The sequence below is a fragment of the Canis lupus genome, chromosome 19 (assembly GCF_048164855.1).
Source record: "Canis lupus baileyi chromosome 19, mCanLup2.hap1, whole genome shotgun sequence".
In the NCBI taxonomy this organism is placed as follows: Eukaryota; Metazoa; Chordata; class Mammalia; order Carnivora; family Canidae; genus Canis; species Canis lupus.
Window position 1 is genome coordinate 40,709,834 of NC_132856.1, and position 23,888 is coordinate 40,733,721.

Consider the following 23,888-nt stretch of genomic DNA (forward strand, 5'->3'; position numbering starts at 1 on the left):
TCTACCTGTCTTTGCCTCTCTCTGTGTGTGTGTCTCTCATGAATAAATAAATAAAATCTTTAAATGAGAGACACAGAGAGGTAGAGACACAGGCAGAGGGAGAAGCAGGCTCCTCGCAGGGAGCCCAATGTGGGACTTGATCCCCCTACCAAGATCAGGCCTTGAGCGGAAGGCAGATGCTCAGCCGCTGAGCCACCCAGGCGTCCCAGATGGGCCTTCTCAAGCGGGGAGTGTGCTGGCGTCCATGGGGTCCAGGAGCACTGAATCCCTGGCTGCCCTCACCCAGCTGCTCCCAGGGATGAGAGAGACTGAGAGGTTCAGGCCCTGGAAAGCTCCAGGCAGTAGAGGATCCCTAGGAGTCAACCGTATGGAGTCCCTCCCTTTGGGGTGCAGGACACCTGGGATGCCACCCCCAACCCCTGCCATCCCCAGCTGCCCCCCAAGGCTGGGAATTTCCCAACTGCCGAAGACAAGGAAGAATTGAAAGGCCGCCCCCGCCCCTGCTGGGACAATGGAGCCTTATGCCCTCCAAATGGGAGCAGGGGTAGGAAGGCAGAAGGCAGGTGGGAGCCTAGCTGTCTGCACCCAGGGAAGCCTTGCCTGCCAGGACCCCGCCCCGCCCCACTGCAGCTGGGTACAGGGGGATCCTGGCCAGAATCCCGCAGAGCCCACCCAGGGAGAGAGGCACTGGGTGCGTCTGGCAGACAATGCCGACCTCTCAATGGTCCCTCTGCGCGGGGTTCCCCTCAGGAGGGAAGGAAGGAACCATCTCCGGCGGCTTCCTGCTGGGCGGGCATCGAGGCCCCGGCCCGGCCCTCCTGCCCCGCCCGCGTGTCTGGGGCCCAGCCGGGTCCAGGCCTGACCGCCGAAGGCAGAGCCCCGGGGCTGGACGCGGGGTCCTGCTCTCCGTGCGGCCTCGGAGGCGGCGGCAGCAGGAAAGGCCCGAGGGGCTGGGGCGGGGACGGAGGCTGCGGGGCGTCCACCTCCTTCCGACCGGGCGGCCCCAGCCTCTCATCTCCTGCCAAACACCGGGGCCCGGAGGCCGCGCGCGGACCGGCAGGTGTGCGGAGGCGGGGCCGGGGGGAGCCCGCCCCCCACCCCCCCCGCCTTCCCCGCCTCCGCGGCGCCGACCCCGGCCCAGGCCGCTTTGTCCCGCCGCGGGCGCGGAGCCGTCGCTGCCCCACAAAGCTGCCTTTGTGCCCCGCGGCCTCCGCGGGACCCGCTGACGTCAGCCTCCGTGACCAGGCCGGCGGGGCCGGGCGCGGACTGCGGCGCCCCCTGGCGGCCGGAGCGGGGCAGCGCGTCCCCGAGCCCCGCCCAGCCGAGCCCTTTGCCGGAGGCCCAGCCGCGGGACAAAGTCCAGGCGCCTTGCCCGGCGCTCAGGGCCCATCCCAAGGCACCCTCCGCGCCTTGTCATTTGCCGTCGTCTCCTCCAGCGGCGTGCGTGCCCCCATAGGCTCACAGAAGTCTCCCCCTTTCTAGGGCCTTCGTCCCAATGCAACCAAAGCCTGCCGTCGTCCAGGCCGCTGGGCCTCTGGCTACCCACACACTGAAGTGTAGCCACCTGCCTGTCACTCCCCTCCACGTTTGGAGGGGGACCACTGGGGCAGAGACCTTTTTGAACATGTACCCCAACTTTCTGTTTAGTCAACCCCAAGAAGCCCAGTCCTGAACAGGGGAGGGTATACCAGCGGCTCAGCAGCTCGTGGTCTCTGAGCCTTGGGCCTGGGAGGTCAGAAGTCACATTTTCCTTCTGCAAGGCTCACTGGGCATGCTCCCCATAGAGAAGAATCCCTTAGAGGAACGGCTCCGGTAGAGCTTGAAGACTGCCACAAACCCGAGGCTGCCAGGGCGCTGGGAGGAGTGGGCACCCCGGGCGCTAGCCACAAATGAGGATTCTGGTCACTAGCACCTTGACGCAGCTTTAGTCTCAGTCTCTGGCCCTGGATGGAAGAGCTACTGAGCAGTACTTGGTATTTTTTTTCTTTCTACATTTTATTATTTCAAACCAGGTGAACAATTCCATAAAACATGTGAAAAAAGCAAGGAAGTGTTCAACGCTGAAGGACCCAGGCCTGGGGCAAGGGCATGAGGGGCATGGCCCTCAGCAGGCAGCGGCGGTTCCTAGGTTAGCGCTAAAGAGCTACATTTAGGTTAATGGAGCCAGGGCCCAGGACCACTGGGATGGGGCCCTCGGTGATGTTGGCAGTTGTCTGGAACAGCCCTTGGAACCCAATTCTGTGGAGGGCAGGGCGGGGAAGGGCAGGGGAGCTGCCCGCATGGGTTGCGGGGGGTAGCCAGCAGAGGGATGGGTGTAAACACGCAGACACACTCAAGGCACGGAATCACTGGAAGGGGGCTGGGTGGGCGCTGGTCAGGATCTGACAGTTTTAAATAGTTTTTTTCTAAAAAGTTTTCTAGGTTTGCAGTTTTATCTTTTTTTTTTTTTCCTTTACTTTCATTTTTTTAAAAAGCTACGAGAATGAGCAGGTGGACTGTAGTCTCCAGGAATGGTGGCGTCTCACGCTTCTTGTGCTTTTTCCTTTGGGGCCTCCAAGCGGCTGGAGGGGTGGGACGGGCAGGAGGCTCCCTGTAAACATTTGGACTTGGGCTGGGTCAGGGGCTGGTGTTGAGCGAAGCCAGGGGTCCCAGGCTGGAGAAGTGAGTGCCCCTCCAGACACAGGCCTTGGGAGACTCAGCATATGCTCCCTTCCCCCGTCACAGAATAAGACAATGGTTAAAACCAAAACAGATGCCCGGGAAGGGGGTACCGCGGTCATTCCCGGCACCTAGGACAAGGGGTGGCTTCAAACAGGGAGGCCTGTGGCAGTTCCTCCCCACCCCGAGTCTCTGGAACTGAGGCGGGGGGACAGGGGAGCCAAGAACAGAGAGAGTAAAGAGGGGGGAAAGCAGCTGGGGAAGGGGGGGCAGGCAGGGAGTGTGGTCCTCTTGCCCCCGTCTTCCTCAGGAGCTGGGGGGAGCAGAGTCGGCGGTGGCCCTGGAGATGGGGGACAGTCAGAGTGTGAGTCGGGAGGTAGCCAGAGTATGCCTCTCCTCCCACCTCCCTAAACAATGACCCTCTCGTTTTTCTCATTCCCCTGTTACCAGGGATACAAGGGCTGCCCAGAAGCCAGGGTCTGTTGCTGGGTTACATGAGGGAGGGGAGTCTACAGCACTAGCGGGAGTCCTCCCCATCTCCCCCAGGGCTGATGGGGCCAGGGTCAGCCCAGGACCCTCAGATAGCTCTGAGGGAAAGACTACAGGGCTAAGCCCAGACTAGTCACACTGAGGGGCCAGCAGCTTGGCCAGTGGCTTTGGGGGTGAGGAGGTAAATATTCTCCTAGGGAGGTCAAGTCAGCCCTTTTGCTCTCCCCTAGTGCACAGCCAGGTGCTTCTGTCAGGACCTCTGCCCAGCCTACCTGTGTGCTGCCTCCTTGGCGCCCCTCATTCAGTCATCCAGCTGCCCTACTGCCCTGGGCTCCCAGGCTCTCCACCCCCGCCCCACCCCAACCTCCCCACCCCCACCGGTCCATTCTCTAGGCTCTATGGCTCCACTCTGTTCCACCCCAGGCTCACCATCCTGCCAGGTCCCACTGCCCCTCAGAAGAGGCCGCAGTCCTTCAGGTTGTTCTTGATGATGACGTCAGTGACGGCATCAAACACAAACTGCACGTTCTTGGTGTCAGTGGCGCACGTGAAGTGCGTGTAGATCTCCTTGGTATCCTTGCGCTTGTTCAGGTCCTCAAACTTACTCTGGATGTAGCTGGCTGCCTCCTCATACTTGTTGGCCCCTGTGGGAGACACAATGGTGAGGACTTGTGCCACCTGTACGATAGGCAGGCCTGTCCCACATGAACGAGAAAGTTCTGTCGTGTAAACAGACAAACATAGAACATGTGCACGTGTCAGGGGTGACAATGTGAGTGTACATGCACACCTGAGTGTATAAAGAGGGGCTCCTGACTGTGCACATGTAAGGGGTACATGCCCTATGTGCAGACACAAGGACCTAAGCCTAAGTGAGGCACCAGCTCCTGCATGAATGTCCTGCAGTTACCCTTCTGTCCAGCGGGGGGCGCCTGTGCACCACCTGGTCACCACCAGCTCCTCCCCAGAGGCCCAGTCCCCACACCTGTGTACTCAGGGAAGCAGATGGTCAGGGGGCTGTGTGTGATCTTCTCCTCAAACAGGTCCTTCTTGTTGAGGAAGAGGATGATGGACGTGTCTGTGAACCACTTGTTGTTGCAGATACTGTCAAACAGCTTCATGCTCTCATGCATGCGGTTCTGGGGGCAGGACAGCTCGGTCAGCACCTGCCCCTGCCCCTCACCCCCACATCCCCCCAGTGGCCTCTCGGCCTCTCACCATCTCCTCATCCTCAGCTAGCACCAGGTCATAGGCGCTCAAGGCTACACAGAAGATGATGGCCGTGACACCCTCAAAGCAGTGGATCCACTTCTTCCGCTCAGACCGCTGACCACCCACATCAAACATCCTGCAGACACAAGGTCACCTTAGCTCCAGAAAAGGCAATTCCAAGAGGGTCCCCATTGCACAAGCTGGCCGAGGACAGACACCGGCTCAGAGTGGGGCAGCTCTTGTCATGGAATTATCCATACTTGTCTGCCTTATGCCTGGTTCTGGGCCAGTATATCTGCGCAGGCAGGGCCAGACTTGGTCAGCAAGGCAGCCACAGGGGGCGGAGGCAACAGAGTAGGTGACCCACTGGCGACCACACAGCCTTGAGAAACCTCGGAGCAGGGCTGGGGACTCCCAGAATAGCCCATCCTGCCCAGCATCGCCATTAACAGGCCTTGGGTGAGGGTGCCCCCCACCATCTGTCACCCCAAAGGCTTCCAAGTCCTGCCCTGCCACCCTGCCACATGCCAGCTCACTTGAAGTGCAGATCCTTGAAGGTGAAGTGCGTCTCCACGATGCCCGTGGTCTTCACACGGGTCCGTAGCACGTCCTGCTGTGTGGGGATGTAGTCACTCTGTGCAATGCGCTCCAGGTCATTCAGGTAGCTAGAGGTGGGGGCAGGTGGGTCAGTGGGGGCCAGCATGAGGCCTCTGTACCTGGACCCTGGGCAAGCTGACCCAGGTCCCTCTCCCTCCCATCCCCTCATTTCTCAGACAAAGCCCTTGCCTTTTTGACCCTTGCCCTCATTACATTCACTGCTCAGACGAGAAAAACTGGACCAGAATCCCTCGCCTCTTGCCTGTGGAATAGGCCCAGAGGAGGTGCTACTCTATGCCTGGCCAGCCAAGCCCTAGCACCCAGGCCTGAGCCAGGCCTGCCTCGGACCGGATCCAAGCCAGTGGGGCTGCAGACTGAGGCGGGTGGGAGGGGGCAAATTAGTCCTTCTGCGAGGGATTCAGGATGCTAATTGACACAATTATGGCACCCACTGCAGAGTAGCCTGCTGTGGCCCTTGGTGTGGGGTTGGACAGGTTGGGGCCTGCCAGCCTCAATGGGCTCTGCGCCCAGTGCCCAATAAAATTTGGGCTCCTCAGGGGGAAGGCATGGACACCTGTTTGGCAGGAGTCCCAGGGGCTCCTCATTACCAGCTCCCTTGATTAGTATCAACACTGCCCCTTGCCAGGCCCTGGGACTAGCTCTGCCCTGGGGACTGGGTCCTTCGAGCTGCTGACCCAGTGCTGGTGTCTCAATCCTGGCGCAGGCCTGCTGGGGCCAGCGGGAAATGACCTCAGAGATGCGGGGACAGAACAGAAAAACAGGAAGGACCACGAGGGTCCATGACGCATGTGCTATGACCCGCTTACTGGACCCTGAAGCCTTTGGAGAAGCTCCTGCCTAGGGGCTGGGTTCCACACCAGCCTCTCCCTTCTCCCCAGCAGGGCTCACCACAGACAGGGACCCACCACCCACCAGCAACCTCGAAGGACTGCTCCCTGCAGCATTCCAATCCACTCCCCACCCGGGGTGATCTGGGAGGGCAGGACCTGTGTCACTGTTGAACCCCCACACCTAGAACAGTGCTGGGCAAACAGTGGGTGCTTTATGTCTGGGGAATGAAGAATGCACGATGAACAAGTTGGGAGTGGCCTTGAAGGTGGCCCCATCCCCATCTCCTTGAATGCCCCAGACACACAGGTGCTAATGGTTGACAAGGCCTACCCCTGCCTGCTCTGCTGGCGCTGAGCCTCTGTGACCTCTGGGGGTGGGGCGCTGAGGTCTAGAGGCCCTGAGGTCTAGAGGCCCCATTGTGTTGTTGTGTTTGGCTGCGATTCTGCAGTTCCTGTGGGGGGCACTCACAAGAGCATTGAGGCCCCTGTAAGGAGAGGGAATCAGTCCATGTGCCTGGGCAGGGCTCAGGGCCAGGCAGGGCTGGCCTCCTACCTACCCTGGCCCTGGCCCAGCCCCTCTCTGGGCAGGCTCAGGGCTAGATGGGCAGCAGGAGAGAAAGGGGAGGCAAACAGAGGGGCTGACTTCAGTGGAGGTGGGAGGGGCAGGTATGAGCACAAGGACAGCTCCCTATCTGGGTGACACAATCCAAAAAGCCTGTGCATGTCCCCTACAGCCCCACGGCCATCAGCACTGGCCACCAACCTGTCCTGTTCTCTATGGGTGCTCAGCCCCCTGCAGTAGGCCTGGCTCTTGATAGGTAGCTCAGGGGTGGAGTTCAGAGCATGAGCCTATGGGCCGGGCCTCTGGAACTCCTAGAACCCCCGTGACTCCCCAGCGGAGCCCTGGGTTGTCATCTGCACGCGACATCTGGCAGCTCCCAGTCTCTTCTCCTGGTGTCTTCCCCTCCGGCCAGTCTGAACATCTGCGGCCAGCACTACTCCCCCCAGGACTGTGTACATGCTGCGCTCCACCCCTCGCCCCTCAAGGAGCTTTTCCTATTTCTCCTCTGCCCATCTCTCATGCAGAACTTGGCTGAGGCAGTCCCTCCTCTGGACCTTCCCCCACTCCCACCACGACCCCGACCTGGAGTAGTCACTGCTCAGGGATTTGTCTGCTCCACTCATCACTGGGTCCCTCAAGCCTTGCACAGGGCTTGGCACGGGTGGCAGCAAATGCTCTTTAGAATGATTACGTCTACAGACAGATTAGACTCAATTGGCTGTAGAGGAACAGCAGCCCTGCTGGCTCTTCCTCCCCTCCCGGCTTTCAATGCCAGGCCCCCCACCTCAAGGCAAAAACACCAAGGCCTTGGTTGACAGTCATCAGCTTCGTAAACAAAGACTGGCAGTGTCTTTCTGAGGGTGCTCCAGCCCTCCACTCCAGCCTGTGGTCCCGAACCCCCGAACCCTGCCCAGCCCCTTGAAGTACTCACTAGGCAGCGGAGTCGTTGAGCTGGTACTCCCGGGAGCGGCCAAAGCAGGCCTGCACACCGTTGTCAGCCCAGAGCCTCCGGATGACACAAGACAGATCCTCAGGGAGCACGCCCTGCTCCTCAGCAGTGCAAGACAGTGCAAACAACTGCCTAGCATCATCCTGGGCACAGTGATGAGGTGTCAGCCAGTCACAGGAGCACCCCCCACCCTACCTGTCCAAGGCAGGGACGCCTCCATCCTGGGGCCCATGCTTGTGTATTCCCAGGTTCCCCAGGACAAGGCTTGCTCTGAGGCCTTTAGGGAGGCAGGTGGGGGTTGAGGGGAGGACATACCGCTCGGGAGGGGTCATCAAAGTCAATCTGCAGATTGCCCATGGCTTTGACAATAGCCATGATAGACTGGATGGTGTTGCTGTAGACGACCGCCCGGTACTGCCGGCATTCCTCCTCTGAGTAGCCATCCTCGTGGATGATCCTGGCAGCCAGGGGTCAGGAGTTAGGGCCCATAGGGCACAAGAACCACACATGGCCTCCTGGAGCTGTTGGGGCCTGCAGGGTCTATTACAGAGAAGAGGAAACTTCCCCCGACCCCCTGGGACCTGAGGATAAGTGACTGCCTTGGACAAGGTCCTGGGCCTGGTGAAGACTGGCTGGGCCATTACTTAGGGGGCAGTACAGACCCAGAGGAAGAAGAGGGGAAACCAGGGTTTGGCAGCTGCCTCTCACACACAGCACTTACTTCATCTGCTTGACAATGGTGCTCTTCCCTGACTCCCCAGCACCTGGAACAGAGAACACAGACGGTCAGGGAACAGCCCAGTGGGGCTACACGCATAACTAACCAGTGGCCTAGCTGCCAGCAGCCCCTCCCCATCGACTGCACAGGGAGAAAGAGACAGTTGGGCCTGGTGGGCAGCAAAGCTACCAAGGGTACAGCTGGCAGGGCCACAGTGGTCAAGGCAACCTAGACCACCTGCACCCCTGGTGGACTCACCCCAAGCCTTGGCTTCCCACAAGCTTCACTGCAAACCATGGCACCCCCACCCGCCACTGACTGAGCTCAGGGGCTTTGGCTGGAGACAAGGCCAGCCCTCAGGAGTCTCCCTGTCATTTTCATGTGTGTAGGTTTGCCAACCTGAGGCCTGGGCACAGCTGGCAGGAAGCAGCCCTGCACACTCCAGCAGTGTAGTAGGCCCTCTTCTCCTCATACTCTGAACCATCAAGGGGCCTGGGCTGGGGCACAGTGTCATACTGCTGGCTCCCAGGCATGGCCCAAGTCTACCCTAAGCAGATGGAGGCCAGGACTTGGGAGACACACACACGGATCCATACGTACACACCTCTGGGCTGATGCAAGATGTTTCTAAGTCTAGCAGAGGCCCATTCTGTGTTCTCTTCGGCCACTACTGAGGGATTTGCTACTACTCTTCCCCATGACTGTCCTATTAGCTCCACAAACATATTGTTTCGGTTCCCATTTTACAGACAAGGACACTGAGGCACTGAAAAGTAGTCCTGGCCAAAGACTGTACAGCCAGGGTTCAGATGGGCAGGGAGACACATAGGACTACGATGTCTGGCCTGCCCCGTCTTTCTCAAAATGTGGCTCTACTGCAGGAGGGCCAGGGAGAATGAAGAAAGAAAAGAAAAGAAAAGAAAAGAAAAGAAAAGAAAAGAAAAGAAAAGAAAAGAAAAGAGTAAAGAAAAGAAAAGAAAAGAAAAGAAAAGAGAAAAGAAAAGAAAAGAAAAGAAAAGAAAAGAAAAGAAAAGAAAAGAAAAAAGAAGCAGATTCCCAGGTTCCACCCTAGACACACAAAGCCAGATCTCGAGGGGTGCAGCCCAGAAACCCACATTCCCCAGGGAGTCTGCAGGGAAGTGTGAAGACCAGGAGGGCTACCCTATCTCCCAGGCACAGGATGGTGGGAGTGGGGGCAGGACCTCATCTCTTCCTTTACTGTCCTAAACTCCAAGTAGAACACATCTCAGTGGGGCCAGCTTTCCCTCCCAGCACCTGCCCAGACTGATCCCTCTGCTCCTCCCCCTTCACTGCCCATCACACCTGCACCTGCCAGGCTCTGCCTCTTGCCAGCACTAGGCATTTGCCCAGGTAGTTTTCTTTGCTGGGCATATGTGCCCCATGCCCCATTTATGTGTGTCCTAAACCCTCTTGATCATTGTGGTAGGTCTGTCCCTCTGAGCAGCTCAGCAGGCCAGGTGGTGGGGTCTGTGGGGAGGTTACATTCGGGAACTCTGGCTCCCTCATCCCTCAGGGTAGGTGAAGACAATCTCAGAGGGTGAGGGGCTAACATAAACTAGAATAGTGTCAGCAAGCATCCTGATGGCAAAGCCACAAACAGCGCCCTCTATGTGCTAGATGCTATTCTACGCCTACTAAGCAACTGAATCACAGCAATCCCACCTCACAAATGAGGAAACAGAGTGGCTGCTGTCACGCAGTCATAATCCCCCCTGTGGGTGGCCCACCTCGCTGGCCTCCTAGGGCTGACCCAAGAGCCCTGTACTGCAGCTGAGCTACAAGGTCCTCGAGCTTCAACTGCACCTGTTGCTGGGTTCACCATCTGCCTTCCCAGGCCGACATTGCTCTTGAATCTCTGCAGTGCACTCCAAGCGGTAGTAGAGCACCCCCACCCTGTCCCTGCCAAGGCCCCTGCCCACCTCCATTTATCGTACCCACCCCACCCCAGAGCTACATTTTACCAGGACAAACAGAGGCAAGCTGGGTCCCTCACAGGGCATAGGCTGGGTATGTCCAAAACCCAGTGGCCTCCTGAGAAGGGTCTGGGCTCTCTTCACAAACGCCAATGGCTGCCTGGTATCACCAGGCTTCTGACTGTCCCAGGCCTGCTTCCCAGGACAGAGGACTAATGGGCGGCGGGGAGGGGGAGCCCCCAAGGGTACAGGCTCTGGGTAGGCTGGGGGGTGGTGTGAGGCAACAAGCCTCTCTATCAGTTCAGCCTCTAGGCACTTGAAGCACCTATCCCAGTGCATCCCCCTGGACATGGGCTTGGTCAAACGGCAGTACTGTTTCTCTGTTGGGCTGTGCGTGACAGAGGAACAGCAGAGTCCCCCACACTGACATGCCACACCTGTCGAGTGGAGACATGGGGCGAGGGCCTAGGAAGGTCTGAGAGTGATGCCCAACCACAGAGGCCCATCCTCCAGGGTCCAAATATCTAGGACCAGGGAGGGCAGTGTTAGCCTGGCTAACCAGACCTCCTGGCTGTCATTCCCACCTAGACACTTGCTCCCACAGAGCAGGAGAAAGGAAGCACATCCTGGGGCAGAGGAAGACTCAGGAATCAGGGGTCTTAGCTAGGATTGGGGTCCCAATGGGGGACCAGAGGCAAAGGATCTGAAGTGATGAGTCATCAATCATGCCGGCCCCAGCCAGGCAAACCTAGACTCAGAGTGGACACCTCTGCAGGGCACAGGAGACCTGAGATTTTGGTGAGGTATCCCCTCTTGTGTGTTTAGGACCATGTCACCCAAGGCACCAGTTTCCTTGTCTGGCCTCTTGACCACTCTCCTGGTAGTGGCGTGGTGTTCCATGACCCTGCCCAGAGATAGGGATAACAGCACAAACTTGCTTTGCATCTGATTTTCCTAGCAGCAGGAGACCTGGCAGACACAGAGGTGGGCAGTACATGGGGGACCAGGCAGCAGCCAGGACACTTGCTCCCTGTCCCAGCCAACTGAGGGCCCACTTTCCTATCCCCTTTGGGCCTCGGGCTCCCTTCCTGTCACATTTTGAGGGTTAGGAGGACATTCTCTGCCCCCGTTTGACAGGTGGACAAACAAAAATCATGGAGCCTCCATCCCTGGACTTGGGACAGTCCCTTTGTCCTCCCAGTGGCTGTGACTCAAGCAGGAAGGAGTGAGTAGCAGGACAAGGGTGTGGTGCTGGTGGCCAGGCAGGAAGCTGTGGGAACACAGGGACAGAAGCAGAGCCATGGCCCAGGAGCAGCTACAATAAGCAGACTAGGGAGCAGGGGTAGAGGTGCGTGAGATGGTGGAACAGGTGGGGCGAGGCACCCCAGGAGCCGTAGGTCCCAGCCCCGCCCTTCACCCCCTCCCCAGGGCCCCATCCCTTCAGGGCCTGACCGTACTCCCCTATCAGATAAGCTAGTACTTGGCTTGGAGTTTGCTGATACTCTGCTGATGCTGAGTACCTGGCTCTTCCCACCCAGCCCTGACCTTCCCCTTAAGGGAGGGGTCTTCACTAGCTGGCTCCGGACTGCTGCAAACGACTGCTGCAAATGTGCTTCTGATGAGTGCTTCTGATGACGGAAGGTGGCGGGAGTCTCCAACTTGCAGAGGACCCCACCAGGTGCTCCCCTCTCCAGCTGGGTGAGATCAGAGGGGTCCACAGAGGCTCTCTAGGCTGGCTGCAGTGCTCCTTTTGCGCCAGACCTCTTCCCATCAAGAAGAAACCTCTGCAGCCCTTGCCCCAGGGTGCAGATGCTGGGCCCCCAGCAGGCAGGCAGTAATTGCCACGATGTGCTGGCAACAGCGGCTGCTCTGCATTAGAACATCTGCTTCCACTCTGGGAGTGCTGGGCCCCAATAGAGGAGGGAACAGATGGGGGAAGGGAGACAGCACAGCTCCACCTGCCCGAGCAAGAGCCCAGGCCAGCCAGGGCCTCTGCAGCAGAGATGGGACCACTGGTCGAGTTGCCTGATGCCATCCCAGCCCCAGCATCAGGTCACGGCTGTCAATCCTGGACCCTCTATGTTCCAGACCAGGCTTTGCCCCTGCTGGGAGGCCCTGACATACCACTGTCCTTTCTGGCCTCAGTTTCCCTTCTGTAGAAGCTGCCAAGCCTCGAGTGGCCAGCTGGCCCATCTCTCACTCTCAGATCCTCTCCCAAAGAGAGGTTCAGACCTTCCATGGCCCTGGTGCCCACCCTGATCCTTCCTGACGTTTCCAAGAACCTCATCCCCTTCCTGCCCTTGCTCTGGCACCTCATCTGTGAAACAGGACACCACCATTATCTCCTTCAAGAGGGAGGGGAGGATTAGACACAAAGAGCTTCTCATAGTGCCCAGCACACGGTGAACGCTCAGATAAAAGTTATCATCACATCACTATGTTTCTCCTCTATGGAAGATCACAGGCAACCCCAAACCTTTCATTTCCTGCAGCCTACAATGGCCATGCTGCATAGGTCACTGTAACCACAACCTGCAGAGTGGCCTGCTGTGGCCACCTCATTGGAAGGAGAGTGTCTGAGGCTTTCCAACAAAGCACCATGGAGGGCTGTGACCAGTGGCTAACAAGCTGGCTTGGCACTGCCGTTCCCTACAGGGACTTGTGTAGCATGGGACAGCAGTCAGAGCCACTTGGTCCTTTTTGGGCTTCTGGCTCTGAGTTCGTCACTCCCCCTCCACATAAGCCAGTACTGCTACATAGCTGGGGCCTCCTTCCCGCTGCAGAGCCTTGCCGCAGACACTGCTCACTGACTGTGCTCACAAGGCTGGGCAGAAGCTCCCTCGCTGGTGGGCTCCCCTGGAACACATGGGGCTAGGGAGAGCAGCCAGCTGACGTGGCGGCCTGAGGGCAGAGATTCTCATAAGCAGCAGGGCTGGGACCACAGGGTAGACTTGGGCTGCAGCCCAGCTCAAACCCACAGTACCAGGCCCGCCTCCACTGCCACCCCCCAGGCTGCCCTAGTGGGGCACAGGGAGAAGGTGGGGGTGAACCCTGGGAAGCCTACCCCAAAGGCAGCCTGGCCACCACCTCCCACTCTCATCCCAGGAAGGTGCCACGTCTCTGGCCCAGGCAGCGGTTCCGGGCCCCTCGGCTCTCTGGCCCCTCCCCTGCGGCCTCAGGGTCCCAAGCCCCGCCGCCACCAGGGGGCGCCCGGCAGCCGGAGACGGTGGAGGAGGCGGGGCATGGGCAGGGCTGGGGAGTATTTGCTCCAGAAAAGCCGCCTAGGCCAGGGGCAGCTGGGGGAGGTGCCTGGACCCTCACTCAAAGTCCTCTCCCAGGCCTGGGAGGCCCTCAGCCGCCGGAGACCCGGCACACAAGGGAACAATGGAAATGGGAGAGAGGGGGAGGGCGCCCGCCAGACAAAGGCCCTCCAAGCCCCGCCCCTGGCGTCTCTTCCTTCCTCCAGGTGCTACTCTTTGGTACCCTCACTGCCTCCAAGGCGGCTGTCATCAGGATCTGGCGCTGTGGGGGGCAGGGACAGGAGGCGGCGACACCCCCACCCACAAGTGTGGCCTTGCCTCCCCCAGCTGCCCTCATAAACCTGGAACTCCCCTCTCTCCAGTCTCTACCACTTGGGCAGCCTCCAGTGGCTTCCAGGGGTTTGTGATGCCCCCACCAGGGAGGCACTAGCAACCAAGATCTGGTCTACTCTTCCCAAGTCAGAGCTTTCTGTGTAAGGGAGAGGCTTGGGGACCTACCAGACATGAAGAGGGCTTTCAGGGACAGGGCCGTGTCCCCTGTAGTGGAGCCCTGCCCACTGGACAAAGGGAAACTGAGGCACTGGGCAAAGGCAGGCCAGCTTGGAAGGGAGGAGGCCCTGAGACCTGCTCATTGTTGGCCTAGTCTACAGGTCTCACCCTTTCCAGGAGCCAGGAGATGCTTGACAGGGCCCAGGTCATACAAGGAACCAGGCCAATTGACACACTCCTCTTCTTGGATGCTTCTTCATTGAAGGAATCCCCTTGCTGTTTTCGAAGAATCTGAGTCACCCCACCTCTCTTCAGATTTGTTGTGGGGAGATGCCCAGCCCCCAGGCCTCAATGTTCTCATCTATGAACTGTAGCCCTCCACAGAGTGTGCCAAACTCAAGGCCTGCCCTGAGCAGCCTCCCTTGGATCTTCACACTCACTCCAAACTGCCCCAAGGTCCAGCCCAAGCACACAGTTTGTCTCTGTGCCCACAAGCCATGGGGCCTTGCTGAGAATCATGACATCACAGTCTCAGGACCGGGCACAGAGAGGGCAAAGGACAGCCTGAGGTCACACAGTGAAGAAGGTGGGGGAGTGGGCTTTCTGGGACCCAAGGTCTTGAGTGGCCATAAAGATGCAGGTTTTTTGTTCTGTGCATGGCCTCATGGCCCAGCAAGTCCTTGAAGCATCTGCTCTAGCTGTCCTAAGGCTCCCCAGGCTCCTCAGCCCCCTGCGGCCTGGCCTGATGACAGAGCAGACCCCCCTAGGAACCTCCGCAGGGGAAGGCAAGGCCACAAAACTCCGACTCACAGGCTGAGGAGCATGAGGACCGATCTCACGTACTATGCTACTGCCGGCCCACACTGTGGACACACTCAGCTGCCACACAGCGCTGCAGGCAGCCCACCACAGCCTTTGCTTAGTGGGAGCCCTCTGCAGGCAAGCTCCTCCCTTCTCCTCATCCGGACAACTCCCAGACTTAGGGACCCCCACCCTGGAAGCACTAGCAACCAAGACCTGGTCTACTATGCCTCCTCCTCCAGCTGTCAGGGACTCTGACAGCCCCGACCCTCCCTCAGACCTAGTTAGTCTCCATCCTCCTGAGTTATGCTACGGGAGGAGCAGCATAATGTCAGGAGACGAGTCAAGTACTCAGTGGCCTAGCAATGATCTGAGTCTTCCTGTGAGGGAACGTGGGCTGAGAGGCAGATGGGCAGCTGCACTGGGAGAGTCACCCCGTGGCCACACACCAGACTTCTGGCTCTGAACAGGAAACACATTCATGAACAGATTCTTGGGTCCCCAGCCTCCAGAGGAGGTAGGCTCCTTTCAATCTCCTAAAAGAGGAATTGCCCCCGACCCCCTAAACAGGTCCCCAAGCATAAGTAGAAGACACGTGGACCCATAGCATCTGACTCTCATCCCCCCGTCTGACCAACTCTTGCCAGTGGGGCACAGACTCCTGACGGAAGGGGGAGTTGTGTGGACAGGTGCTCCGTCAGTATCTGGTCACGTGTGGTGTCTCCACTTATTGGATAAGTCACATAACATCTCCGAGCCTGTTTCCCCATCAGTGGAATGGGTATCATGTCAGTCCCAGCCTCGCAGGGTTAAATACAATGAGGCCATGCAGAGTCCAGTCCTACATGACAGTCACGGCCCAATGAGAGACAGCAGCTGTTGTGACCAAGGGGAGATTGACGCCCAGTGACCAGACCCCCGGGCCCTGCGGACAGTAGCAGTAGAGGGCAATCCCAGGGCTAGAGTAAGGTCCCTCTGTCCACTCCCGGACAGGGGAAACCCAGAGTGAGCTAATCCCAGGACTGCTGCTCCATTTCCGGGCATTCATCTGGGCCTGTAGCCGGCCTTCCGGCTTTGCAGGGCAATGGCCGCTCGGGAATATAAGAGCAGCCCTCTGCTTTCCTGCTAGCTCCCCCCACTGCTGCAGTCCCTCTCCCAGCCACCACCACTTCCTGTGGTCAAAGGAGGGGCCTGGAATCCTTCTCAAAGGCACCACCTTTTCTGAGATGCTGGGCGCAGTGGCTGCTGAGGCAGGACAAGGGCCAGAGGAGCCTGGAATGACGTCAACCTAGTGACCACTGGTGAGTGGTGGCCCCCCGAGGGCTATCTAGAGATGAGCCTGAGCAGGTGGGGCTCACCTTCCAGATCCCCCAGTTGACAGGGCTCGCACCCCCACCCCAGCACAGAGTAGGAGCAGCCTTCTAGCCTCTTCCTCTTTTGGGCTCCTCCTCCTCCAGCTGCTTCCTCCTTTTCCTCTGGTGTGGACACCACTTCCCCGAGAGGCCCAGCCCTGCCATGCAGACTTCACTGCCCCTCCTCCCGTCCAGGGCGCAGTGGGTGCCACCATCAACACCCCCCTGCAGATTTTGATGCTTAGCAGCCTCGTACCCCAGAATCCTCTAAGCCATGAGGATACCTTCTCAACAAGCTTTAGACAATTCCACCTTCAGGCTTTGTTTCAAGCTGACCTGGCACTCACTGCCAAGCCTTGGAAGTGTGCGCTGAAGGCCAACGCTGAGACCCAACCCGACCCAGCAGCTGTTTGCTTATTCCAAGGAGATTATTTCTCTCAAACCACCAAGATGAACACCATGAGCTGTGACCCCTTCCCTCTCATTGTACTCCTAGATTGGGACTCCTGCCCCAAGATATTGTGAAGACCTCACAGATGCTGACCTGGGCCCTGCCCCCAGCTGCCTAGTCCTGCCTCCCAAAGCATAAAGGGGTTTTAGGGAGGCAGCACTCAGGCTCCAGGTCAGACTATCTCTTCCTCTGCTGAGGGCGTGATGGGGCGAGGCCCTGGTCCCTCAATGGACAAAGCTTATGTGGACAGAGTGTCTTCCATCCTGTTCCTGCCAAAAGAATGTGTGGCTTTTAGAGACAGAGACCAAGAGAGACTGCTGTGCTCACCTGTGGTCCAAGCCACCCGAAGTGCCAGCCCCTGTGATGCTGGAGGCTTACTGACCTCCACGGGATGGGATGAGGCCCCACCCCTACCTGCTGTCACTTGCTGGGCAACATTTGCAGGCCAAGGACACCAATGATGTTACCCAGTGACCCCTGCAGCTCAGGCCAGCCCAGGGCCAATCTCTGACAGGCTGCCCATGCCCTAAGGGATCCCTGACCACGCCAGCCCCCATCTGGCACCCTAGGGTCCGCCTCAGCACAGTGGGTGGCTTGATGCTGCCCCAGGGCCTGGCATGGAAGCCTGTGCTGCCCAGTTGGCTTGACTTCCACCTCCAGCTTATGGCGGCAATTCATTCCCTCTCCTTGCCACCTGCTCAGCCCTATCTGGGGTTCTCCACCTCACTGCCCCCTGGGATGCCCTCAGCGGAGTTCCAGCATCACTTCCTTTGCAAAGCCATCCTGACTCACCCAGTCTCCTGGCTCGGGGTGTCCCCTGAAGAACCCAGTCCCACTCCTAACCAGAAGTCCCTCCTGTTGGCTACACCAACACTAGGGTCATGGGCAGGGGCTGAGCTTGGTGGGACTGGGTGAGATGCAAGCACAGGGGAGAGGGTGGAGTCCGAAATGGCTGAGACCCTAGCTCAGTTCCCAGCGTGGGAGCTCCAATGCTGCTCAGGAAGACAAAGCCTGGCCCTGCCTGGGGGAGGGGTGGGAAGGAGAGACTGGAGGCCCATGCTACCCCGCCTCCCATTCAAGTGCTAATGAGCTCCAGCCCGGACCTCGAAGACAGCGGGGAGGACCAGTAGGCTGGAGGCTGGCCTCGGTACCAGCCCACCTGGTGCCTAGGGCCCAGCCACATCCCCAACCTCAGGCCCCCAGGAAGGCAGCTCAGTCCCCAGAGATTGGGCCTATGGTCCCCTGGACAGTCTGTCACTCCAGCTGGCACCAATTGTCTATATACCTCGGTGCCCCTACTTGCTGTGAGCAGCTGCCTGAGGGCAAGGGGTGGGGATTCCCCCAGGGCCTCCAGACTGGGGCCAGGCAGCCTGCAGGCTGGGGAGAGCCCTCCCCACTGAACTCTCAACTCTGTAGGAGCCATTAGGGGTTCGGCTCCTTCACTGGTTTCCACACTCCCAGGCTTTGGTGCACTGTCCCCACAACACCTGTGGCTGCAGGCAGCCGCCCAGTTCCCAGATCACAGAAGGGGAACAGAGCACCTACAAGATTTTACCTGTCGCTGCGTTTCTCAGCTCATGCACTAGGTGGAGTTGGGATTGGAACCTGCGTCTGAGTGATCCCAAGAGCTAGTCCAAAGAGGTGAGCCCTCCTCCTTTCAGCCTCAGTGCTCCTGCTGAGGTGGTCCCTCTGCCCCATCCCTATGCCTGGCAAATGCTGCTCATTTTTCAAAGCCACTCAGAGAACCCCCACCCTCACTCCATTCACAGTCTCTTCCCATTCATTACTCCACCAACCAGGATCCCAGGCTACCCCTTCTCCAGCTAGACCAAGAGCCGCGCAACATCCCCAGAATTACTTATCTCCGTTCATGGCTGTGCTCTAGAGCTTCATTCTTTCCACACATGCTTAATAGGCACTGACTATATGCCAGGCCACTTGTTAGAAACACAGACTGGACAGAGACCCCAGAACTCCCTTTTTTTTTGGTAAGCCTGAGGCCTTGTAGGTACAGTCCCTGCACTGGCCAGGCCAAGCACTGCCATGGCATTGCTCTGGCCTGAACCCCGTGGCTGCGGGGTGGTCCCAGCCCTGAGAGCTAGACAGCCTCTCCTGGGGCGGCGAAGACAGCAGGCCTGCCGGAGCCCAAAGGAAGCATGGCCAGCCACTCTCATAGAACAGCTGGAGTCGGGATCCCTGGGTGGCGCAGCGGTTTGGCGCCTGCCTTTGGCCCAGGGCGCGATCCTGGAGACCCGGGATCGAATCCCACGTTGGGCTCCCGGTGCATGGAGCGCTTCTCCCTCTGCCTATGTCTCTGCCTCTCTCTCTCTCTCCCTCCGTGTGACTATCATAAGAAAAAAAAAAAAAAAAAGAACAGCTGGAGTCCCTACTGCGTGCTCTGTCCTCTGACAGGCTACGGACTTTACAGGACAGAGCACTGCAAGAGTTCTGCGCGCACAGGATGGGATAAGGGCTGCCTCTGAGGAACCAGCTGGGCAGGTGGGGAGTTAAGGAAGAAACAACCTGAAGAACTCTCTTGCTATCCCCCACCAATCCCAGACACTGCACTGGCCTGACGTGGAGCCCTTGCTGCCTACCCACAATATGTCAGGCTCAGTGACCGTCACTGTATTCCCCCATCTACCCACCCATCCCCAAGACTGAGCTCAGACTAGTAGCACTTTGTTCATTCGACAAACAGACAAGAAGCATTCAATAGGCACCAAGCTCCATGCTTGGTACAGAAGGCTCAGAGGTGAACAGGACACAGCCCTGCCCCTGTAGTCTCAAGGAGAGGCAGCAGGCAAATATGATGCTCCGATGGGGGAAGCAGTAACACCAGGAGCCAGAGGAGGTGCTTCAGCAGCTGGTCTGAAGGGGCCTTGTCAAGGAAGGATCCTGGGAGGTGGTCCCTGAGCAGAGTCTTGAAGAACAATCGAGTAGGAGTGAGTTAGATGGAAAGAAGGGAAATGCATGCCAAGCTAGGACAGTAGACACAAAGTGCCAGGGGCAAGAGAGAAGGGCTGTATTTATACTCTGAAGTCTTCATGAAACCTACAAGGGACAGTCTCTCCTTTCTCTGTAGGCTGCCCACACCAGCCCATCCCAAATCAGAGACATTCCCCCAAAACACAAAGCCAAGGCCCCACATCCCACCTGGGAACTGTTGGTCAGTCAGGTTGAACTAGGTGGTGGTGGTGGGGGTGTCCCAGAAGTAGGGCTGGTATCAGCAGCTCTGCCCCTCTCGACCAAGCTCCAGGAAAAACACTCTCATGGCATGTACCACATCTGCCTCTGCCCCCGGTGCCCATCCGCCAGCAGGGCTACCCAGGAGGGCAAGGAGCCAGGATGCGGGTGGGGCAGCAGGCGTGGTTCTGGCTGGAAGGGAAGGCTGGCAATTGCCCAACCTAAGAGTCCCGTTGCCTGGACAGAATTCTTCCCGCTACATGGGACAGGCACCCAGCACTCTGAAGCTGCCCCAGCTGGGCTCCCATCACCTCCCGGTACCTGGATGGGCCAGCCAGGACCCTTACCCAGGCAGCCATGGCAGATTGGCAGTTTCAGGCAGAGGTAGGTCTCTCAGCCCCTTGCTGTATACCCTCTGCAAGGCCTTACTTAGTTCCCATCCCCTACCCCCAACAGGAACCTCCACGGGGCCCCTATTCCCTCCATCCTGGGCCCAGCGCTCTTTGGCCCCAACCCAGGAAGCCCATTCAACAGAAGAAGCAAAGGCCAGAGGGGGAGCAGGATGCTGAGGTGGACTCCTCAGCCTAGAAAATGCTGAGCCAGACCCTGCACCCCTGCTTGCTGCCGGGCCAGTGTGGGAGGGGATGCCAGGCCCAAAACCTGAGCTGAGCTCCAAGGAACAAGACTAGTGGAATGGGGTTGGTGCACAGAGGGCCAGGAGCCCTCTGTGTCACGGCCCTATGGCCCAGTCCCACGTCTCCTCAGCCCATCAGCCCGGGAAGGGGCCAGCCAGAGGCCCCTGGGTGGGCACCAGGGGACAGCGATACCAGAAGGACCCTACCCAGGCCCAGTGGGCAGCGGCAACGGGCCCTCCACCTTGGCGACACCCACTCACTGGTGCTGCCGCACTCGCAGCAAAGACAGGAAGAGGCAAGCGCCCAACGCAAAACAGCCCAGGAGGCTGGGCCGCCGCCCCTTCCCGCCCCTTCTCTTCCTACCCGCAGCGGCGGCGGAACGGATGCCATTTTGAAACCTCTGGGCTGTGCCCCTGAGGCCAGGCCCCCAGGGACAGTCAACAGATGGGCTCAGATGGGAGACACACTGTCCCTCGGCCAGGCCCCCAGCAAGGAGGCTCTGCTGTTCACAGCCCGGGGACCCCACCGCGGCTCTGAGGCTGAGGGGCCACACCCCCCCACAGACACTGTCCAGCCTCCAGAGCTGCTGCGAGGGCACCTCTCCCCCAACCCCAAAGCCCCCGAATCAGGCTGCCACCGGGCACCGCACCTGCTCCCGGCGGGAGGCCGCTTAGGGACAGCTTCCAGGCCCACAGTCTTCGTGAAAGTCCACCTCAGATGCCTCCCAACTCCATCTGGCCCCCAAGTCCTCATCTAGCTGGTCCGCCACTTCCCCCTTACAGGGCCTCAGGATCTGACAGGCCCCCTGACTCCCGGAGGCCAAGTCTTTGGCCTTTCGGCCCAGAAAGGGTGCGGGAAGCCCAGCACCCGTCAACATATCTCCTCGGCCCGCCCGCCGGGGCAGCAATATGTCGGCTGTCTCACCACTTCCACTTCCCCCCACCCCTCAAGCCGCCACCATCTTCCCTGGCCTTGGAGGCGCCGCAACCCAAACTCCTCCATACTCACTCCCTCCTACTCCCCAGACGCCCCCCTCACCGGCCCAGATGGGGCTTAGAAACTGGGAAACGGCCAGCGGGAGGAATCTCCCCGCGAAGCTTGAGGCCCGATTCCCTCCCCCAGCGCAACCAGTGGAGCCTCAGTCCAGCCCCTGAGTCTGGGCCCCCTCCACCCCGCCGGGCCCGGCCCAGCCCACCGGTGCAGGAGGGGTGGGGGAATCTGGAAGGCCAAAGTGTGGGGAAAGGACTTAGGGGAGGAGAAGCAGGGGGTTTGAGTAGTACTGTGTGCAGAGAGCGACCTGGTGGGCCAGATGGAGGGAGGAGTATCTAAAGGTTTAGGGGTTCTGGCAGGAGAGAGGGCTCATGGGCAATCACAGTTTCCACTGAAGAAGTACCCTGGAGTCAGGGTGCACAGGTGGAGGATACAGGGTTCAGAGTAGGGATGGGGCAAAGAGCGGGAAGGAGGGAGGTGGGGGCTGGCAGGGGCCCCATGGATATTTATGCCCAATAGGAACAAGGTGAGCAGGTGGGGGAAACAGGTGGTGCCTGAGGGTGGGGGCAAGTGGGGTTCTGGGTTTTTGAGTAAAGTCCAGAGAAGGATGGAAGGACAAGGCAGGGGGACTCTGAGGGTCTGTGAGGTTGGTCAGCAAGGGTCGATGGTCAAGCAGGTTCTGGGTCTGGGGGTTAGGCGTCTGCGAGTTGAGGGTCTGATCTACAGTCTGGGCTTCCGATCAGAGATCTAGGCCAACCCAGAGTTTTGAACCATTATTTGGGTGTCCTGGCCAGGCGGGGTCTGGGAGTTCAAGTCCAGGTATAGGGGGTGAGGTCAGGACTTGAAGGCCCTTAGTCTGGAGGTCAAAGTCCTCGTCTGGGGATTCGGGCGGGGAATCGGGGGTCCCAGAGCAGGGCGCGGCCTCACCCAAAAGCAGCAACTTCACCTCCCGCGCCGCCTTCTCCCCGTCTTCCCGCAGGTTCTTGTCGATCATCTTGGAGCGTTCGGCCGCCGCCTTGTCCTCGGCACTCACGGTGCAGCCCATCCCGCCGTCCGCCGGCCCGGCCGCCGCCCGGCCCCCGCACGGCCCCCGGCCCGGCTCGGCCCCGCCCGACCCACACGGCTCCCGCCGCCGGGCCTCTACGAGTAGCTCTCGGGTCGGCAGTTCCGAGCGTCTGCGGGCGGCGCCTTCCCGGCCGCCGCGCACCGACGGCGGGGCGGGCCGAGGGTGGGGCCGGAGCAGGCCAGGCCCGGGACTGGGCCGGGGCGGGCCCGAAGGCGGGGCCAGGGGAGAACCGGGGCCGCTGATTGGCTCGAGGGCGGAGCGAATGGCAGTTAGGCCCCGCCCAGACCCGGGCCCGGGCTGAAGGCGGAGCCGCGCGGAGGAAGAGGGGCAGGCGCGGAGCCAAGCCCAGAGGGATTGGGCTCGGGGCGAGCTGCGGGCGGGGCTGGGCTCCGATTGGGTGCCGAGCGCTCGGCGCTCCGCGGCCCGACGGCGGGGGCGGGCGGATCTTGTAGCCCGAGGGTGGGGATCCGGAGCACCTCGCTGGCTGGGCAGAAACCAACCCTCGAGCTTAAGCAAGTTGGGCTAGCGGGGTGGAGGAGGCGTGTCTTCGTCCTGTTAAAGTTAATGAACCCAATAAACTTGTTTCGGGATCTTCAGAGCCCCGGAGCCTCTCTAAACTTCGGCTTTCTCTGTCTTAAGGCGGGTTTGACCTCTTCTCTCTCGGTTTGCAGCTTAAAAAATGTCTGCTGCCACTTCTACACCTTTGCCCAGCTGTCTCCCTCAGCCGGGTGCCTCCTCTCCTCACCCAAATCTTTAAACATCCTTCATCGATCTGGGAAGCATCCTCCTGCCTGTAGTCATCCGGGACTCTAGCCTGGGACATGGCAACCAGGCCCAGAGAGAGAGAGGTGGGGGGTGGGGAAAAGAAAGGTCTACCTGATTTCTGGATAGATGAGTGGCGCTGATCCTATGACCTGTCCCCACTGGACAGTGGCTGCACCCCTATGGCTGGGCAAAGGTGGACGGAGGCCAGCAGCGTTTCTAGCAGAACATTGCAGTCTTTCTGATCCTCTTCAGGAAGGGAGCCCTGACCTCTAATGGACTTCCAGTGAAAGGTCTGCCAAGGGTTACAGAGAAATATGTCCTGTGTGGCCCCACTACCATGAGGCGAGGACGCCCCAGCCCAAAGACCAAGAAGGTCTACAAAGCCAGGAAGGGAGCTGGCCACCCACAGCCCCCTGTTCAGCATAAACTCCCTCCTTACCACCGGGCCACACATCTTGTCTCAGCTCCAAATCCTCAGGCCGTCTGCTCTCCCTGGAGGGTCTATGGATCCCTATCTGAATGGCTCCCTTGTTGGGGAGCCATTGGCCTGTAAGTCCTCCAGTGGTTCCTCCAGGTTCTCTCCTGCCCGGAGCCAAAGCTCAGGCAAGCCCTGCCACAAGCATGCAGCAAACATGATGAAAAAATAAAGTGGCCATCCAGGGACACAGGCACTCAGAGATGTACACTATTCATCCAGATATAGGCCCAGCTTCCGACATGCCTCAAATCCACAGAACACACTATAAAATGGGTGCTTGCAGCCAAAAACACACAGCCTGTCCACACATATCCTACAAAACTAGCTTTAAGGCCGGCCTCTTCCCCCACCAGCCCCGCCCCACATTTGAGAGCTGATCCTCCCTCCTTGGGCCTCCCCAGCTGGCTCCTAGCAACAGCTAACAGCTCTTGCAGTTGCCGGGCAA

At 59.3% G+C, this 23,888-nt stretch overlaps 1 protein-coding gene and 1 long non-coding RNA gene across 2 annotated transcripts; both read right to left on the bottom strand.

The window, feature by feature from the left end:
* Positions 1 to 1,976: 1,976 nt before the first annotated feature.
* On the bottom strand, positions 1,977 to 22,235 carry GNAI2 (G protein subunit alpha i2). The gene is made up of 9 exons (XM_072786141.1): positions 22,062 to 22,235; positions 8,040 to 8,082; positions 7,634 to 7,775; positions 7,301 to 7,461; positions 4,896 to 5,024; positions 4,366 to 4,495; positions 4,133 to 4,286; positions 3,577 to 3,791; positions 1,977 to 2,998 (listed from the first exon to the last, which is right to left on the bottom strand). Exons 1-8 carry the CDS (start codon positions 22,177 to 22,179, stop codon positions 3,601 to 3,603), a joined length of 1,068 nt encoding a protein of 355 aa, XP_072642242.1. The 5' UTR covers positions 22,180 to 22,235; the 3' UTR covers positions 1,977 to 2,998; positions 3,577 to 3,600.
* LOC140610281 (uncharacterized) lies at positions 18,064 to 22,054 on the bottom strand. The gene is made up of 2 exons (XR_012012007.1): positions 19,480 to 22,054; positions 18,064 to 19,246 (listed from the first exon to the last, which is right to left on the bottom strand). It is a non-coding gene; the product is annotated as an uncharacterized lncRNA (long non-coding RNA).
* Positions 22,236 to 23,888: the final 1,653 nt, after the last annotated feature.